At 46.7% G+C, this 16,908-nt stretch overlaps 1 protein-coding gene across 1 annotated transcript in view; it reads left to right on the top strand.

Moving 5' to 3' along the window:
• CZIB (CXXC motif containing zinc binding protein) overlaps window positions 1-15,582 on the top strand; it is a 143,677-nt gene extending 128,095 nt beyond the window's left edge. The window contains exons 4-8 of the mRNA XM_030206099.1: window positions 200-281; window positions 757-788; window positions 6,875-6,952; window positions 14,467-14,532; window positions 15,321-15,582. Of these exons, the coding sequence (XP_030061959.1) occupies window positions 200-281; window positions 757-788; window positions 6,875-6,952; window positions 14,467-14,532; window positions 15,321-15,398 (336 nt within the window). The 3' untranslated portion in view covers window positions 15,399-15,582. The remainder of the gene's footprint in view (window positions 1-199; window positions 282-756; window positions 789-6,874; window positions 6,953-14,466; window positions 14,533-15,320) is intronic.
• The last annotated feature ends 1,326 nt before the right edge of the window (window positions 15,583-16,908 follow it).

Here is a 16,908-nt window from a genome sequence, read left to right as displayed (position 1 = left end):
GACCAGCAGGAGGGGGGAAGGGGGACTGACCAGATCACAGGCAGGTGGGGGTAAAGGAGGGAGAGAGATCAGATTGCCAGGGGTGCCAATGCAAAGTCGACTCAGGGTGGCACAGTTTCTTGAGCCGGCCTTGAGTAATGTATTTTTTTTTCTGTATTGTACATTTACATATGATGCTGAGTCTCTGTATCATTTCTAGGACAGTGTGCCATTAAAGGGAAGCCGAGGAAGTGCCAGCATGGTACAGAAGTGCAAACTGTGTGCCAGGGAGAACTCCATAGGTGGGTCATTATTACACATATACTGTAGTAGATAAGTTTGCAGTTCCTCACTTCAGAAGGTATGTCTGGGTAGCACACAGTCTCCACGTCCTCATGGACAATTCATCAGTTATCAGAGGCAAACAGTACTCCTCCCTTCTCCTCTGCTGCCCTGGGATTGAGCCCACGAGGGGCTGTGGGCTTTCATCTGATGTATGCCGCTTTGCTGTGTAAAGGGAAAGGCGGTATAGCAAGTGCGATAAAATAAACCATTTCTATGTTGTCCCAGCTGTTCCTAACCGACAGCAAACCTCTCATATCATCCAGTGACTCGAGTCCTGAGACCGGTCCAGTCAGGTTTGTTTGTTTGTTTGTTTTTTTGGTACATATTTTAGTAGAATGGTGAGTTTGATCCACACGTGTTTTGCTTCATGCTGTTTATACATTTGCAGAGAAACACACGGACTGACACTTGTTCATTCTGTTTTTCTTGTAGACATTTTAAGACATACTTTGAAGCCTTACAATGTAAGTTACTGCAGTTTTGTTTTAGAGTGGAACATTTATATACTCTTTCATAGTGGGGGATGGGGTTTTATTTTATGAACTATTGAGGTGGCTAGTGGGGTTAAACACAAAGGAGTGGAGGAGTGGGCTTTGATCTTGGTGACCTGGCTTTGATTCCCACTTCAGCTCCTTGTGATCTTGAGCAAGTCACTTAACCCTCCATTGACCCAGGTACAAAAGTTAGATTGTGAGCCCTATAGGGACAAAAAGTATCTGTGTATAATTTGTACAGCACTGCATAGTCTAGTAGCGCTATAGAAATGATTCGTAGTAGTAGTATCCTTTGCATTCTAGGTTTACATTTAAAATTACAGAATTCTAGCACTTGGTGTGAATGTAACACACTCACATATGTGTGGGCGGGGCATGGGTGGGTCCTACATTCTCATACTGTGGGGTCGATATTCAACACAATTTAACTGGACAGAAGTAGCTCCGGGCCAGTTAAATCACCTGTTTAGGGCTAACTGGTCATTTTCAACCAGTTAGTACCGCTGAAAATAACCAGTTAGTGCCGAACTCAAAACCGGCTATTTGGGAGCGAAGGGGGGAATTCCAGGGGTGGAGTCGGCACTTGACTGGTTAAGTGCTGACATTCAGAATTTAACTGGTCAGGTTAACCGCATAAATAGGACCACATGAGTAAGCATGAGCTAAGCAATAGTCTACAAATTGCACATGTAATGTGCATAAGTATTGCCACACTGGGACTGACCAAAGGTCCATCAAACCCAGCATCCTGTTTCCAACAGTGGTCAATCTAGGTCACAAATACCTGGCAGGATCCCAGAAAAGTTCAATACATTTTATGCTGCTTATCCCAGAAATAAGCAGTGGATATTCCCCAAGTCATTTTAATAATGGTCTATGGACTTTTCCTTTAGGAAGCCGTCCAAACCTTTTTTTAAAAACCTGAATATAATTGGGTCTACCACCTCCGTTTGGGCAGCGGAAGCCATGGGCTTTCTACTATCCTGAAAAGGATTGCATGTTCCCTCTGAATATTTAATTACCCCAACCTTGCATCTGCTCATGATGGCTTTGCACAGTCAAAGCAGCAGCAGGCACCCCAATTTGAAAGAAACCCAGTATTCAGTAGATATAATAATATAGTTTATTAGCAAAATATGCTTAATAATTTGTGTTCCCCACCAATTACTTAGACCTCATATCCCCCCCCCCCCCCCCCCCCAGGCTTCCTATGCAGACTGGGCACCGACAAGCTCCATAATCAGAAGGACTCACTGAGATATAAGAAGATAGTTTATAGCAGTACAGGCAAATCAGGCAGTCACATGGTGGAACAGCATTACACGACACGTCAGCCCTCTGGAGTCTTCTATGGTCTTCTGTCTACAGCCTTCTCTGATCTACTACAATTCTGACTCCCCTTTTTATACCATTTTGACCCCATTCATGCCAATGGACCCTAGCTTTCTCACCAGAACTCTTGGCCCTTATCAGTTGATCAGAATGACTATGTATGTTCCCAAACTCCTAAGTATAAACAAAATATGTTTAGGACAACATCTGTGAAGAAATGACTTCACCGGTCATTTTGCCCTCCTCCATTCCCCCTCCCTCTACTTGCACCTGACCCACAACTATATTACATTTAGCCAAAACATCTTAGCTCATGACTTCTTGCAGGTGCCACTTCCAGGATTGTTGGCAAGAGCAAAGTCCCCCTCCCTTGCCAGCTCTCTGGGAACTCATTTCAGCTTTTGCTGCAGTAAAATGTATTTTGTGTCAGAGATGATTTTTGTTTTTAAGAGGCCTAGCTCTTAGCCTGAGCCATTGGCCTGTATTTCAGAGAGCAAGGGCTACATACCCCGCTAAGCTAACTGCCTTTACCACATTCTCTGGTAATGAATTCGAATTTAATTATATGTTGAGTGAAGAAATATTTTCTGTGGTTCGTTTTAAATTTTCTACTTTGTAGCTTCATCGCATGTCTCCTAGTCCTAGTATTTTTGGAAAAAGTAAACAAGTGATTCAAGTATACCTGTTGCACTCCACGCATTATTTTATAGACCTCTATCATATCTCCACTCAGCTGTCTTTTCTCCAAGCTGAAGAGCCCTAACCACAGCCTTTCATCATATGGAAGTCATCCCACCCCCTTTATCATTTTTGTCACTTTTTCTCTGTACCTTTTCTAATTCCACTATATCCTTTTTGCAAGGGGGCATGCATATAGGCGGGTCCCATATGTACGCGCCTTCTGCCAGATTCTATATATATCGAGCCTAGCATTCTGCGCTGAAATCTAAGTGTATTCCATAACGACGCTCGTAACTTCATTGGCTTAACAAGCCAGTGTTAACAGTACTTAACAAGCAGTACATAAGTAATGAGCACTAATTGGCAATAATTAGAATTTACACACATAACTCGCTAAGCGTGTTCTGTAACGAACTGCGCCTAAATTCTTAAGTGCGCAGTTCAAAAGGGCACGGGCAGGGAAATTAATGTTTTGTTGGTGTTCCCAAATTTACGCCCTTTACAGAATATGGCTGAGTCTGCACAGAGATTTATGCCACGTTTTCGATGGTGTAAATAAAGACGTGTAGTGTTAAGCGCTGGGATATCAGCTAAGCGAATTCTATATACCGTGCCTAAATCTTGTAGAATATGCCTAGGAGGAAATGTTTTCCGCGCTGATTTTTTTTTTAAGCGCCATATATAGAACCTGGCACATAACTTATAGAATAGTGTGAATTACCTACTAAAAAATATCACTTGTGTGTGCATTTACACCTGCCATAGACCAGGCCTAAATGTTGGCACGTGAACGTTGACATAAGCGTTGGATAACGACATATAGGCGTAAATGCTAGCATTACAAATATATATTTTCACACTTTAAAACAGCCAAGTCAATACAGAAGCCATGGAGAAACGTAAAAAGTAGCACTTAAAAAAAAAAAAAAATCAAACATCAGAATATAACTAAACTTCCCATTCCCCCTCCTCTTCCCAAGCAGGGGTAGAGGCCAAAAATAGACAACGACATAACAGCTGCGTGATAAGGAATCAACAGATACCGTGCTCCTCACTTCCAATCGCTGACTTTGCACTTGCCGTGGTAAGTTTCCATGCACTATAAACATCCCAGTAGTCTGTATAGCAGTCAGCTTAGTTATCTGATAGATATAATCCAGTTTACGAAACACTGTAGTCGAGGGTATCTTGGGTTGTTTTCACGCTGCTAGCCATGAAAACACTAATCATTAGCTTGTCAGACTTTTTTTACTCCCCAAGGCTTGAAGTGTTGTGCTTTGAGTGGGTAAGACACATTTCCATCAACGCTGGCCTGAGCCATGTCCAAACAATCGAGCAAGCCACTGGGGGGGTGTGGTACCAGCGGTATAGTATTTTGTATCTATTTTCTAGGAGATTTGTGACTATATAAGTTCCTCTCCCATTGTGTATATTCATATGTAGTCCCCAGATCTCTCTCCCATTTACCAATCTAATACAATACAGGCATATCAAAAGATAGCAAAGCAAAATATAGACGGGAGATACAACCTTGGCTACTGCCCCCACACAACACTCACACTTGAAGGGTTTCTGTTAGATGTAATTCGTTCTGAGCTTTACGGTACAGATAATCTCTGAGTTGACTATATTGAAATTCATATGGGGTGGGGTGGGGGGGGGAATCCCATATTCCTCCTGGAGATCAGAAAAAGACGTGGAGGGGCATAATCGAACGGGGACGCCCATCTCTAAGGACATCCAGGCGAAGGGGCGGAGAAACCCGTATTATCGAAACAAGATGGGCGTCCATCTTTCGTTTCGATAATATGATTGGGGACGCCCAAATTCCAACATTTAAGTCGACCTTAGAGATGGTTGTCCCCAGTTTTCAGCAATAATGGAAACAGAGGACGCCCATCTCAGAAACAACCAAATCCAAGCCATTTGGTCGTGGGAGGAGCCAGCATTTGTAGTGCGCTGGTCCCCCTTGCATACCAGGACACCAACCGGGCACCCTAGGGGACACTGCAGTGGACAACAAATTGCTCAAAGGTGCATAGCTCCCTTACCTTGGGTGCTGAGCCCCCCAACCCCCCCCTCAAAACCCACTCCCCACAACTGTACAACACTACCATAGCCCTAAGGGGGGCACCTACATGTGGGTACAGTGGATTTCGGGTGGGTTTTGAAGGGCTCACATTTACCACCCACAAGTGTAACAGCTGGGGGAGGGGGGGGGGGAAATGGGCCTAGGTCCGTCTGCCTGAAGCGCACTGCACCCACTAAAACTGCTCCAGGGAGCTGGGTATGACATTTCAGGCTGGCAAAAAAAAAATTTTAACTTTTTTTTTTTTTTTAAGGGTGGGAGGGGGTTGGTGACCACTGGGGGGGGGTAAGGGGAGGTCATCCCCGATTCCCTCCGGTGGTCATCTGGTCAGTTCGGGTACCTTTTTGAGGCTTGGTTGTGAAAAAAAAAATGGGCCAAGTAAAGTCGCCCAACTGTTCGTTAGGGATGACCTTCTTTTTTCCATTATTGTCCGAGGACGCCCATCTCTTAAGCACGCCCCAGTCCTGCCTTCACTACACCTCCGACATGCCCCCGGGAACTTTGATCGTCCCTGTGACGGAAAGCAGTTGAGGGTGCCCAAAATCGGCTTTCGATTATGCCGATTTGGACGATCCTGAGAGGACACCCATCTCCTGATTTGTGTCAGAAGATGGGCGCCCTTCTCTTTCAGAAATGCCCCTGATAACCTCCCCCCTTCATAACTGCCAGCATTTGTGTGCATTTTGGTGCCTGTCTTTAGGTGCGCTATGCTGAACTGCCTCTTTGCTGCATGTAGACTTGTGTTTAAAGGGAAGGAGAAGGCCTCAGATACATGCACTCTGGTTATCAGCTGACACCAGCTTTTGCTTATATGAAAGAACTGCAGTTATGATGAGCAGTCGCTCAGTTCTTGATGCAGCTGAATGAAACGCTGCCCACTATTGGACCAAGACTAGTATAAGGGTCAATTATATTATTTTTAATCTTTTCAAGTGGAATAAAGTTTCATTGCCAGATATTCACTTGGAATTTGGAGTCTTTAAATAGGAGGTAGTGTCCTATTTGGATTAAAAACTGGTTAAAGGATAGAAAACAGAGTAAGGCTAAATGATCAGTATTCTCAATAGAGAAGAGTAGATAGTGGGGTTCCCTGGGGGTCTGTGCTGGGACCACTGCTTTTTAACATATTTAGAAATAATTTAGAGATGGGAGTAACTAGTGAGGTAATTAAATTTGCTGATGACACAAAGTTATTCAAAGTCGTTAAATCGCGGGAGGACTGTGAAAAATTACAAGAGGACCTTGGGAGACTGGGCGTCTAAATGGCAGATGACGTTTAATGTGAGCAAGTGCAAAGTGATGCATGTGGGAAAGAGGAACCCGAATTATAGCTACGTCATGCAAGGTTCCACGTTAGGAGTCACAGACCAAGAAAGGGATCTAGGTGTCGTCGTTGATGATACACTGAAACCTTCTGCTCAGTGTGCTGCTCCGACTAAGAAAGCAAATAGAATGTTAGGTATTATTAAAAACAAAAATGATGTTATAATGCCTTTGTATCGCTCCATGGTGCAACTGCACCTCGAATATTGTGTTCAATTCTGGTCACCACATCTCAAAAAAGATGAAGATAAGCAACATAAAATGTTTTGTACTTTTTTGGAATCTTGCCAGGTATTTGTGACCTGGATTGGCCACTGTTGGAAAAAGGATGCTGGGCTCGATGGACCTTTGATTGTCCCAGTGTGGCAATACTTATGTACTTAACTATTATGGGACTAGACAATATTGGGAAGGTTTTTAGCCTGTGATTATATCAGATCAAGCATGTGATAACCAGAGTGTAGATTTCTGAGGTGGTTCCTGCTCTTTATACACAAGTTTGTGTGCAGTGAGTGGCGTGGGGATTATCTGTATTGTGTTTTTAACTTATGTTGTGTGCTATTTTACTTCTTTAAAAACTTTGTTTTACGCTTAATTGGGTTTAATCCTGTACATTTTTTTAAAATCCTAGGCTGAAGATAGTGAGCAGTTTAAGACAGTCGTGGAGTTTGAGTGTCGAGGTCTGGAGCCAGTTGACTTTCAGCCACAGGTAGGATCTTCACACCAAGTTTTGAGTCTGAAAGTGTAACTGAATGATGCACGATTCCCTCTTGCTCTCACTTTGTGATGTCAGGAGTGGAGGAAGTCCTGCCAGAAGATGCTGGTGGTTGCATTTCCTTTCCCTCCTCCAGGTTTGTCCTTCCAAGCCTGCCTCTCCCATTTCATGTCATCATTTGTTTGTACTGGACTGATCAGGGTGAACAGTCATTCTACATTTATAAGTATTACTGATTTTAATAAAAACAGACTTCGCTGCAGTGGTGAAAATAAACTTCAGCAATTTGGTCCTCTGAATGGCCCCCTTGTCCCTTTTTGTCTTAAATAGTAGCAGCCATGGATAATGCACTTGCAGGAGGGGTAGGGGCTAAGTGAAGTGATGATGGGCCCATCTTTCCATCTGTTTAAGAATTTTAATCTTTCCTGTGGACAAAACCCGCTTCAGTAACAGATGGTATTTATTTTCATTTTTTGTAGGAATTCTTTACTACTACTATAAATCATTTCTATAGCGCTACTAGTCGTACGCAGCGCTTTACAATTGAACATGAAGAAAAGACGGTCCCTGCTCAAAAGAGCTTGCAATCTAAATCAGGACAGACAGACAGGACCAATAAGGGTAAGACAGAAGGACACATAGGGAAAGGGACTATTGAAGAGAGGAAGACAAGCTAAAGGTTATGAGCAATTGGCAAGTTAGGAGTCAAAAGCAGCATCAAACAGGTAGGCCTTTAGCCCGGATTTGAAGGCAGCCAGGGATGGAGCTAGTCATAACGGCTCAGGAAGCCCATTCCAGGCATAAGGTGCGGCGAGACAAAAGGAACGGAGTTTGGAGTTAGCGATGGAGGAGAAGGGTGCAATTAGGAGAGATTTGCCTAGTGAACGGAGTTCTTGGGAGGGAGTGTAGGGAGAGATGAGGGTGGAGAGGTAGTGAGGGGCTGCAGAGTGAATGCACTTATAAGTCAGTAAGATCCTCAGCAGCTTAGCCGAAATTGGGTGGTGGAGCAGGTGGGGGAAGAGGGGTTGGTGGTTGGGAGGTGAGGATAGTGGAGGGCAGACTTGTACGGTCTGTGCCAGAGCCGGTGATGGGAGGCGGGACTGGTGGTTGGGAGGCGGGAAATACTGCTGGGCAGACTTGTACGGTCTGTGCCCTGAAAAAGGCAGGTACAAATCAAGGTAAGGTATACACATATGAGTTTATCTTGTTGGGCAGACTGGATGGACTGTGCAGGTCTTTTTTTGCTGTCATCTACTATGTTACTATGTTATGTAAGAGGAGCTTGAATTTTATACGGAAACGGGTAGGGAGCCAGTGAAGTGACTTCAGGAGAGGGCTGATATGGGCATAACGACTTTGGCGAAATATTAGTCGTACAGCAGAATTTTGAACAGATTGGAGAGGAGAGATGTGGCTGAGCGGAAGACCTCTGAGAAGCAAGTTGCAGTAATCTAAACGAGTGGTGATGAGAGTGTGGATGAGGGTTCTGATAGCGTGTTCAGAAAGGGCAAATTTTGGCAAGATTATAAAGGAAGAAACCGGTTTTAGCAATCTGTTGAATATGTGCAGAGAAGGAGAGGGGAGGAGTCAAAGATGACCCGAAGGTTACGAGTAGATGAGACAGGAAGAATGAGCGTGTTGTCAACAGAAATAGAGAATGGAGGAAGGGGAGAGGTTGGTTTAGATCAGAAGTTCAGTTTTGGACATATTGAGTTTCAGGTGGCGGTGAAACATCCAGGTAGCAATGTCAGAGAGGCAGGCAGATACCTTGGACTGGATTTCTGCCGAGATTACTGGTGTGGAGAGGTAGATCTGGGAGTCATCAGCGTAAAGGTGATACTGAAAGCCGTATGATGAGATCAAAGCACCAAGGGAGGAAGTATAGATGGAGAAAAGGAGAGGTCCTAGAACAGATCCTTGAGGTATACCCACTGACAGTGGGATAGAGGAAGAGGATCCACCAGAGTATACACTAAAAGAACGCTGTGAGAGATAGGAAGAAAACCATGAGAGCAGAATTCTGAAATCCAAGTGAGGACAGCGTGTCAAGGAAGTAGGCTGTGATCCTACCCAGAAAGACCCAGTTTCATGGTTGTTTGACAGCTGTTTCCACTTCCTTAGTACAGTTTTTATCTTAAGGTTATTTGATTTGATTTGCTTACTTTATTTTTTGTCTATTAGACTGTAAGCTCTTTGAGCAGGGACTGTCTTTCTTTGTGCAGCGCTGCGTACGCCTTGTAGCGCTATAGAAATGCTAAATAGTAGTAGTAGTACCACCACTATAAAAGGAAAAAGATTGTGGCAGGGAATATAGGGCCCCTTTTACCAAACTGCAGCAAAAGGGGGCCGGCGCTGGCTTTTCCTCTCAGGCACGCACGCTCGGTTTTGAAACCGAGCGTACCCTGACAGAAAAAGCATCCGCAGGCAATCGTCAGTGAAGAGAAGCGCTGGAAGAAGACCTCTTCTGCTGGCAGGGCCTCGATATCCCCGTCAGCCAAGGTATTTCAATTGCAGTTGCAGCAGCGATCCGAGGGGGGTGGGAGCGGCGACGATCATGGTTTTGGGGGGGGGGGGGGGGGGGGGGGGGGCTGCAGCGGCCCTGTCCTGGTTCAGTCTGTTGGTGACCCTGAGTTCATATGTGCTCTGTTGTGCATCACCCTGGAATCTCTGTTAGAGGGGCAGCCTTCTATACCAGTTTTTCTTGAGAAATCCACCTTTTTTACAGATTAACTGGCTGTGCTGCAGCTCTGTCTGTACATTTTAGACTTAGCAGCTCTGTCTCTGAATCTCCCCCACAAATTCAAACTTAGTGGGTGTGACCTGATTCTCTGTTAGAGGGGCAGCCTTCTATACCAGTTTTTCTTGAGAAATCCACCTTTTTTTTACAGATTAACTGGCTGTGCTGCAGCTCTGTCTGTACATTTTAGACTTAGCAGCTCTGTCTCTGAATCTCCCCCACAAATTCAAACTTAGTGGGTGTGACCTGATTCTCTGTTAGAGGGACAGCCTTCTATACCAGCAGTGTTGCCAGGTGGGCGGTTTTACCGCCCAATTGGGCGGTTTTCCGCGACCCGCCGCGGGAAATTTTTGCCCGCGGCGGGTTGCGGTTTTTTGGGCGGTTTTTTGGGCTTCTGGGCGGCTTTTTGATTTTTTTCGGCCGCGGGGGGCGGGGTTAGTGACGTTTTTGGGCGGGGTTAGTGACGTTTTGGGCGGGGCCGATGACGTGGGAGGCGGGGCCGATGACGGGGAGGCGGGGCTGATGGGGAGGCGGGCCCGATGACGTGGGAGGCGGGGCCGATGACGGGGAGGCGGGGCTGATGACGGGGAGGCGGGCCCGATGACGTGGGAGGCGGGGCCGGTGACGGCGGGGGCGGGGGCGGTGACGCGAGGGTGGGGGTGTCAGGGGCGGGGTTTGTGTTTGGGCGGGTTTTGGGCTGGTTTCTGGCCTGGATTGGGCTGGAAAAAAAATTTCTACCTGGCAACCCTGTATACCAGTTTTTCTTGAGAAATCCACCTTTTTTACAGATTAACTGGCTGTGCTGCAGCTCTGTCTGTACATTTTAGACTTAGCAGCTCTGTCTCTGAATCTCCCCCACAAATTCAAACTTAGTGAGTGTGACCTGATTCTCTGTTAGAGGGGCAGCCTTCTATACCAGTTTTTCTTGAGAAATCCACCTTTTTTACAGATTAACTGGCTGTGCTGCAGCTCTGTCTGTACATTTTAGACTTAGATCCCTCCCACCCACCCCTAGGGTGATAGTTCTTATATACCCTCCCAAGCAACCTAATCTGCCTGCAGATAACTGCTCTGTCTCTGTGTTCAGGCTCTTCACCTCCTTTCCTCCCACATTTTTCAAACATAGTGGGTGTGACTTGTTCTTACTGGGCAGTGCCTACCTGCCTGCTGCCTACCATTCCAGTTTTAAGCCTCTAATCCAGCTCTGCCGTTCTATCTATCGCTTAACACCTCAGTCACTACATATATACCCGTAACACCTCAGTTACTACTTATGGCCCCTTTACACATTCTCTTCCTTGCCCTGTCCCTTCCTAATCTTTTTCCCCTCCCCCTACCGCTGTCTACCACTGGAACTCACTGCCCACCCATGTCCTCTCCCATCTTGCTCACTACTGCAATACCCTACTCACCCCCGTCCCTCACCACCTCACCATCTCTCCTGTCCCACTCCTCCTTCCTAGCTCTCAACCTTCAACACTTCCTTCCTGCCATTAACCCATCCCCATTCCTCCTAAGCGCATCCCGTCTTCGTCGCCCTACCTCCCCCACCCTCCTCCACACTCTCTTGCTCCTCCTCCTGCTATCCGCAGGAGACATCAATCCCAATCCAGGTCCCCCACACCTGTCCTCGTCCTATCCATGCAAACGTTTCCGGGATGTCTCCAATCTCATATCTATTCCCCTCCTCCCCCCCTCTTCCCTCCCCTTCTCATGTGCACTGTGGAATGCCCACTCGGTCTGCAACAAACTTCCCTTCACCCACGATCTCTTCATCTCTCATTCCCTTCACCTGCTTCCCTAACTGAAACCTGGCTCTCCCCTGACGACTCTGCCTCAGTTGCGGCTCTATGCCATGGAGGCTATCTCTTCTCCCATACTCCCCGCCTAGTTGGCCGTGGAGGAGGCGTCGGGTTACTACTCTCGCCCTCCTGTAGCTTCCAACCCCTCCTCCTACCACAGTCTCACTGCTTCTCATCCTTTGAAGTCCACTCCATCCGTCTATTCTACCCGTTGCCACTCAGAGTGGCAGTCATTTACCGCCCCCCTGATAAATCCCTCCCTTCCTTCCTCACCGACTTCGATGCCTGGCTTTCTGTTTTTATTGAACCCTCATCTCCATCCCTCATTCTCGGAGACTTCAACATACACGTTGATGACCTGTCCAACTCTCACGCTTCTCAGTTCCTCACTCTAACATCCTCCTTCAACCTCCAGCTATGTTCCACCACCCCTACTCACCGTGATGGCCATTGCCTTGACCTCGTCCTCTCCTCTTCCGGCTCACCCTCCAATTTCCACACCTCAGCTCTTCCTGTCTCTGATCATCACCTGATCACCTTCACACTTCTTCACCCTCCCCCTCAGCCCCGCCCAACATTAACCACTACTTCCAGGAATCTCCAGATTATTGACCCTCCCACCTTATCATCTAGTATTTCTAATCTCCTCCCCTCCATCATGTCCTCCGAGTCTGTTGACGAGGCTGTCTCCGCTTACAATGCCACTCTCTCCTCTGCTCTGGACACCCTTGCACCATCCACCTCCCGTCCCACAAGGCGTACTAATCCCCAGCCCTGGCTGACCCCTTGCATCCGTTACCTTCGCTCCTGCGCCCGATCTGCTGAACACCTCTGGAGGAAATCTCGCACCCATTCAGATTTCCTTCACTACAAATTCATGCTATCCTCCTTCCAGTCCTCACTATTCCTTGCCAAACAGGACTATTACACCCAATTGACTAATTCTCTCAGCTCTAACCCTTGTCGTCTCTTCGCCACCCTTAACTCCCTCCTCAAAGTGCCCTCCGCTCCCACCCCCCCGTCACTCTCTCCTCAATCACTGGCTGACTACTTCCGCGACAAGGTGCAAAAGATCAACCTTGAGTTCACTACCAAGCCACCTCCTCCTCTTCACCCTTCAACCCTCTCCCTCAACCAACCAACCCAGACCTCCTTCTACTCCTTTCCTGATATCTCCGAGGAGGAAACCGCCCGCCTTCTTTCCTCCTCAAAATGCACCACTTGTTCCTCTGATCCCATCCCTACCAACTTACTTAACACCATCTCTCCTACTATCACCCCCTCCATCTGTCATATCCTCAACCTCTCTCTCTCCACTGCAACTGTCCCCGACACCTTCAAGCATGCTGTAGTCACGCCCCTCCTCAAAAAACCATCACTAGACCCTACCTGTCCCTCCAACTACCGCCCCATCTCCCTCCTACCCTTCCTCTCCAAGACACTTGAGCGCGCAGTCCACAGCCGCTGCCTTGATTTTCTCTCCTCTCATGCCATCCTTGATCCGCTTCAATCCGGTTTTTCGCCCTCTTCACTCGACAGAAACAGCACTTTCTAAAGTCTGTAATGACCTGTTCCTTGCCAAATCCAGAGGCCACTACTCCATCCTCATCCTCCTGGATCTATCCGCCGCTTTTGACACTGTCAATCATGACTTACTTCTTGCCACACTGTCCTCATTTGGGTTCCAGGGCTCTGTCCTCTCCTGGTTCTCCTCCTATCTCTCCCACCGCACCTTCAAAGTTCACTCTCATGGATCTTCCTCCACCCCCATCCCCTTATCTGTTGGTGTTCCCCAGGGATCGGTCCTTGGACCCCTTCTCTTCTCAATCTACACCTCTTCCCTGGGCTCCCTGATCTCATCTCATGGTTTCCAGTATCATCTCTATGCTGATGACACCCAACTGTATCTCTCCACACCAGACATCACCGCGGAGACCCAGGCAAAGGTATCGGCCTGCTTATCCGACATTGCTGCCTGGATGTCCAACCGCCACCTGAAACTGAACATGTCCAAGACCGAGCTTATCGTCTTTCCACCAAAAGCCACTTCTCCTCTTCCTCCACTTTCTATCTCAGTTGATAACACCCTCATCCTCCCCGTCTCATCTGCCCGCAACCTCGGAGTCATCTTTGACTCCTCTCTCTCCTTCTCTGCGCATATCCAGCAGATAGCCAAGACCTGTCGCTTCTTCCTCTTTAACATCAGCAAAATTCGCCCTTTCCTCTCTGAACACACCACCCGAACTCTCGTCCACGCTCTCATTACCTCTCGCCTGGACTACTGCAACTTACTCCTCACCGGCCTCCCACTTAGCCATCTATCCCCCCTTCAGTCTGTTCAGAACTCTGCTGCACGTCTCATATTCCGCCAGAACCGATATACTCATATCACCCCTCTCCTCAGGTCACTTCACTGGCTTCCGATCAGATACCGCATTCAATTCAAGCTTCTCCTTCTTACCTACAAATGCACTCAGTCTGCTGCCCCTCACTACCTCTCTACCCTCATCTCCCCTTACGTTCCCGCCCGTAACCTCCGTTCACAGGATAAATCCCTCCTCTCAGTACCCTTCTCCACCACCGCCAACTCCAGGCTCCGCTCATTCTGCCTCGCCTCACCCTATGCTTGGAAAAACCTTCCTGAACCCTTACGCCAAGCCCCCTCCCTGCCCGTCTTCAAGTCTTTGCTTAAAGCCCACCTCTTCAATGCTGCGTTCGGCACCTAACCCTTACCGTTCAGTGAATCCAGAATGCCCCAATTTGACTGCCCCTATCGGACCGACCGTTCACTTGTCTATTAGATTGTAAGCTCTTTGAGCAGGGACTGTCTCTCTTTGTTAAATTGTAAAGCGCTGCGTAACCCTAGTAGCGCTCTAGAAATGTTAAGAAGTAGTAGTAGTAATTGTTTATCTGCATTTCTTTGCTCCCTTTCTATGTCCAGAAACCATCCAATGTATTTTTTCTTACAGGCTGGTTTTGCCGCTCGAGGGGCCGAGTCTGGCACTCCTTTCACAGAGATCAATTTACAGGAAAAGGTATGAGGCTCAAATTAGAGGAAAGTGTTAGGCGTTTTACAAAAGGAGAGTGAATAAAGTGAAATTCGTACTGGTTTGATGCTGTACGTCACCTCATTTATTGACTTCCCTGCGCAATTCATTTGAAGCACTTGCTGAGAATTTTGAAAGTGAATATTGGATAAAGTAGTATGGTTGCCATGTTAGTCCACTTTAAAAGTAATACGTCATTAAATACCAAACACAGGAAACAGGCACAAATCAAGAAATGTATCCAGCGTCAGGCTAGAAATAATGAACTGCAGAGCAATTCTTGTGCTTTTTTAAATTTTCCATTAGAGGAGAAAAAGTGAATACAAGTATTGCTAAAGGGAAGCTAATGCTACCATTCACTTTCATTCAAAAACATGAATTAAGCTAGTCCACTAAACAGTTCTCTTCTTGGGGTTTTTTTTGGATACATTTCTTGATTTTTGTGCCTGTTTCCTGTGTTTGGTATTTAATGACGTGAGCTGCTCAAATTCTCTTGTCCCAGGTAGCATTGGCAGGAAGGGAGCAGGTTAACCTCGCCTTCCCACAGATGCCCTACCACTGGCTGAGGGTTGGAAGGAAAGCCACCTTCAAGATTTGAAGTGGGGTTCATCCATCCATCCCTCCCTCATCTCTGCAACGTGCTTACCCCTTGCCCATCAGCTGCCCCATATTCCTGTTTCTTATGCCACATCACCATAATTGAGACATTCCTTTTTTATTGCAAGCTGTGTTTTCATGATATATGTGTACGGTACTGAAAAGCTTTAACTTTACAGGACTGGACTGACTATGATGAAAAAATACAGGAGTCTGTTGGCATCTATGAAGTGACCCACAGGTTTGTGAAATGCTGAACTCACTCTGCAGCGGGAACCTGCGATTCTGCTAAAATTGCCAGTGCTGTCACCCAAGTACGGCTATACTACAGCTGAAAACAGGAATTATAATCTGCACTGTAAATGAAGGTCTCTATGAAATCTTTTTTTTTTTTTTTTTCTTTGTGCAACGATGCTTTATAAAGTGGTGGTTTTGAAACAGTGTTTGTCTTTTTATGGTGGTTGGAAGTGCTGCACTCTGAGGGTGAGACCTTTGATTTTTGTAACATGCACACAACCAGGGATCAGTGCCTGGTAAGTGCTTAAGTTTGTGATACATCATGAAAGCTGCTGTCAGTGGTTCCCAAACCTGGTCCTGGAGGCACCCCACCTGGGTCCTGAAGCATTCCCACCGCATTCATGGTCCCGTGTGATGGAAGTTTGTTTTACAACGGTCTTTTTCAAGACCTATTTTATGTTTTTGACTCAAGATTTTGATTTGTTATTTGAAACTTGAGGTTCGCTTTTGCTGTGTTTTTTTTTATTATTTCTTAGATTGTGCATATCATCAATTCATGTTTTTTGACTACGGTCATAAGACTCCTGATGTAGGCCACTAGGCCAAAACACAACGTTGTGTCGAGTCGTTCTGTTTTAAAGGAAATTAATAAATATTTTGTTTGATTTTAATATTTGGTTCCAGTTCTTTGGATAAGCCTGGTTTTTATTACCACTTCTTGTATTCTCATTATCTAGCCTGTGGGATCTACTGCGTTCTCCATGTATGTGGATTCTTCCTGGAGGCACCCCAGCCAGTCAGGTTTTCATGACATTGCCAAGGAATATTCATGAGCGAGAGACTTGCATACCAAGGAGGTAGTGTGTGCAAATCTCTCTTTAGACATAGTCATTGTGGATATCATAAAAACCTGACTGGCTGGGGTGTCTCCAGGACCAGCTGTGGGAACCACTGGTCAAGGCCTCTCCAGCCAGGAGTGATGCTTTCTGCTGTCCTGACCATCAGCCCTGCAGTGGATGGTATTTTTTTCAGGTCAAAGTATGAAATAGTACCAATATGGTAGGAATGGTGGCTGTTTTGGCCCTGGCTCGTCAAATGTAGGCCAGGTGGGCAATGGAGTGGCCACAAGGTGGAGGTTCTTCCCCCCCCCCCCCCCCCCCCCCCCCAAAGCCTCAGTGGTCAGGGTGTTCCTAGGACAGTCCCCTGGGAGACTTAAGGCCACCAAAGCCAAAAGTGAACTCAGACTGTATGCAGTTTTTAGATGGGGGAGGGTTCCATTCCTACCAAAGGTGGGAATGCTGTAACTGGGATCATGGCATTACCATAGAAGCTCTTCTCCTGGTCCCTGACTCACATAGGGATGCACCCAATACCACCTCATCACACAAGGGGCAAAAGGAACTAACGACACTATGCTGCCAGTTCCCACTGGCCCAACATCACCACTGATGGAAAGACAGTGCCCAAGCGGTAGCCTGATGCTACAAGGGATCTGAATTGCTGCTCTTTCTCTGCTGGTACCTGCCCACC

Source organism: Microcaecilia unicolor, chromosome 6, assembly GCF_901765095.1.
Source record: "Microcaecilia unicolor chromosome 6, aMicUni1.1, whole genome shotgun sequence".
Classification (NCBI taxonomy): Eukaryota; Metazoa; Chordata; class Amphibia; order Gymnophiona; family Siphonopidae; genus Microcaecilia; species Microcaecilia unicolor.
This window is presented reverse-complemented; position numbering and strand designations above follow the sequence as displayed.